At 55.2% G+C, this 3,171-nt stretch overlaps 2 protein-coding genes across 2 annotated transcripts; both read left to right on the forward strand.

The window, feature by feature from the left end:
* Positions 1-601: 601 nt before the first annotated feature.
* On the forward strand, positions 602-1,099 carry GNI_028190 (hypothetical protein; the record flags this gene model as incomplete). The annotated part of the gene is made up of 1 exon (XM_011130804.1): positions 602-1,099. One exon carries the CDS (start codon positions 602-604, stop codon positions 1,097-1,099), a length of 498 nt encoding a protein of 165 aa, XP_011129106.1.
* Positions 1,100-1,407: 308 nt separating this feature from the next.
* Positions 1,408-2,450, forward strand: GNI_028200 (hypothetical protein; the record flags this gene model as incomplete). The annotated part of the gene is made up of 2 exons (XM_011130805.1): positions 1,408-1,773; positions 1,986-2,450. Coding segments are annotated over 2 exons (831 nt in total), but the record flags the coding sequence as incomplete, so codon positions are not given.
* Between the last annotated feature and the right edge of the window lie 721 nt (positions 2,451-3,171).

Raw genomic sequence — 3,171 nt, forward strand, 5'->3', positions numbered from 1 at the left:
CCAGAGGGGGGGGGATTGCCCGTCCCAGAAAAACGGCGTTGTTCTTCTTTCCGTGAACAGTGCTATGCCGCAGTAACCACCTCAAGGGGCCAGCCGAGCCGCTTCGGCAGAGAGTCAGGTCTCCTTGGAGAAAGCCATCAATCTTCGCCGATTACCAATCAATTGAAGCGTACAGCGTCCTCGATTACCGATTTAGTGAAATATACAGGCCTCGGATTCGGGCCGCTGTCTGTCGGGTCTGACGTGATACAGACGGTTCGGAGAATACCACGGAGCAATTCACGCGCCGTCAGTCGCCTACAAGCATCGGCTCTATCATGAGGTGAGGTCAAGAGCGGAGATCGACGCTTCTATGCAAAGGACGGAAGGGGGGGGGGATTTTATACAGCCCGTGATATTTGATTGATTGGGCGGCCGATCTGGCGTCGAGTCTCACGGACGCCATGCCGTAGATTCGCGACGCCTCATAGAGCGGCCCGGCCTGGCTGGCAATCATGAAGCGTCTTGTGCGATTTTCGCCTCACAGCACCGGCCGGTCGGTCGGTCGGTCGGTCGGTCGGTCACGGATCGGTGGGCCTGTCGGTCTTAAAAAATTTAGATCATGAAAGCTTCCCAGGCCGTGGTGAAAGCGCAAGGATCCGAAACGTTGTTGCTGGCTCTCGCGGCCGTCACGACGACACCGCAAGCCGTGTTGGGTGCCTGCAGTTTGGAAGCAGCGTCGGAATTATATGCGCAAAAGCGCCAAGTCTCTTTTCCGAATGCGCCGGCGCAGACGCTTGAGGATGCCACCCGGACATTTGTCGCTGTCGTTGAAACCGAAAGCGTCGCGAAGTTGTACCAGGCTCATGGTCAGCTCGTGCAGACGGATCGTAAAGGAATTCTCTCTAAGACACACGAAGCTATCAAAGCTTGTTTAGACCCGGGGGTTGCGGACATACTGGCTCAACGCGAGGCTGCCCAACAAGCGGCTCTCCAGCAAGAAGCTGCAGCTGGAAGCACGCCATCTGCGGACCTGTCGGCGACGGCTGAGCCGAATGATACGACCGTTGATACAGAACAGGCAGTGGAGGACCAGACAGCGGACCAGCACGGCTGGTAGATGGCTGGGCTGGGTGGAGAGGCCTCTGTCTCTCTGGGTAATAAATGCATGATCTGGAACGTGGTGAGTTGTGACTGGGAGTTACGACTGGGAGGGTCGGTAGGTTGCGCTCTTCTTGGTCCTTGTTTTGGTCTTGGGTTTTTTTCTGGGAATGAACAAAGAGAATGAGCGAGCTCACGTAAGATGGTGGTGGATGGGTCACCTAGAACAAGAGGGCTACGCAGGACGGGAAAGGGAGTGACGAATAACGGGAAAAGGAGCGCCCCAGCAGAGAGGGAAGGGTGATGAGGTTCTTGTTATAGGGCGGTATGAGTGTGGAGCAAATCCGAATGCGCATGGCCAAATTGAGTGCGGCGGGCACGGCGTCGTCAGCAGGACGAGGTCAGATGTCGGGAGTTTCTTCACCGCAATCGACAGCTGGTGGTTCGACTAAGGAAGTCGACAAGCCGATGCGGAGACAGTCTTCGTCTGCTGCCGTGGCGCCTGCCGGGGCCGCCAAGCAGGCGAGTGGCGAGTTGGCCGGCCTGACTGATGAAATTCTGGTCTTCTGCCATCTGCTGGACTCGTCGAGACGTCGCGCGCTAGATGACTGTGTCAACTTGCGACAAACGATTCGCGAGCTTGAAAAACTGCTGGAGTCCTCCCGACAAAGGGAAGTGAGTCACCTTAGCTATGTGAGTTACCGCACCACCAGACGGGGGACCCCACCCCACCAGACGGGGGACCCCACCCCACCAGACGGGGGACCCCACCCCACCAGACGGGGACCCCACCACCAGACGGGGGGACCCCACCCCACCAGACGGGGGACCCCACCCCACCAGACGGGGGACCCCACCCCACCAGACGGGGGACCCCACCCCACCAGATGTCACTCCCATTTCAGGTCGAGCAGCAGCGGGAAGCTATTGGTATGTTTGAGAAACGATACTATTCCTTGAAAAGCAGGGCGAGGGGCTTGATGAAAGAAGCGCAAGAAACTCAGGAGAAACTAAAGGTGGAGTTGGATGATCTCCGAGCTAAGTATAAGAATGCGGAGACGAGTTTGTACTCCACTCAAACGTTGTTAGATGACCAGGCTAGGGAGCTCGAGCAGCTCAGGGCGCAAACTAAGAACTCCCTGTCTGAAAAAGAGATCCAAAATATGAGGCTGAAATTGCTTAAATTGGAGGACGAGAACGGTCGGTTAGCTACAGAGCGACAAGCCCTTGTCGCCCAGTTGGAGGGGAAAGGGTCGGTGCAGCCGAAGAGCAAAAAGGATGAAGATATGACTGAGAAGCTGCGGCAAGAAAACGAGTCTCTGAGAGAGAGGCTTGAAGAAGTCACCAGACAAAAAGACGAGTTCCAAGACGTAAGCCCACCGCACCGCGTCCCAATCCGTTTTTTTTTCCAGTATGCCAGCTGCCTATTGGACAAGCTGGGAATGAAGGCTGACGATGAATGAGCTCATCACGCACGGCAATAGCTCGTGGCCAATGAAATGAACGCCAACTCGTGCCCAATCTCCTGGCCAACTCGTGCCCAATGAACAGCAAATGGTAGGTATCAAATAGACGCCATGAGGTCTAAGAGGAATGGCTCGGACAACCATACCATTGCCAATAGACGTACTGCGCAGGACCGAGGTCCGGAGGAAAGAGGGAGAGGACCGAAGGAGATGAGAGCGAGGGACAAGAAGAGGCAGAGGAGTGCCTGCGTCCACACAGAACGGGAGTATCGGGCCGGGAGTCGCTCTCCGTGACTGATTATATACATGTCGCTCTCCGTGACTGATTATATACCTGTTGATGACTATATATTTTGGTCGAGTCGCTTTACTTTGGCTACAATGTATGTTAAGTCCTTTAGGATCTCTTTTTTAGACTACGGAGGTACCAAATCACTGGCTGGAGGGAACTTATTTACGGGCAAGCAAGTGCCGGCGATCACTGTCTTCGACACGAGTCCCAGCTCTGTGAAGAATGTGTGTGCCTACGTTGGATTTGAGGCCTAGCATGACTGCGACTTTCTTGAGGATGTCCAAGGGCAATAGTCCCAAATCCTCGTTGAGTAACGGACTGGTCTTCTTCCAT

Source organism: Gregarina niphandrodes (genome assembly GCF_000223845.1).
Source record: "Gregarina niphandrodes unplaced genomic scaffold scaffold00004, whole genome shotgun sequence".
Classification (NCBI taxonomy): Eukaryota; Apicomplexa; class Conoidasida; order Eugregarinorida; family Gregarinidae; genus Gregarina; species Gregarina niphandrodes.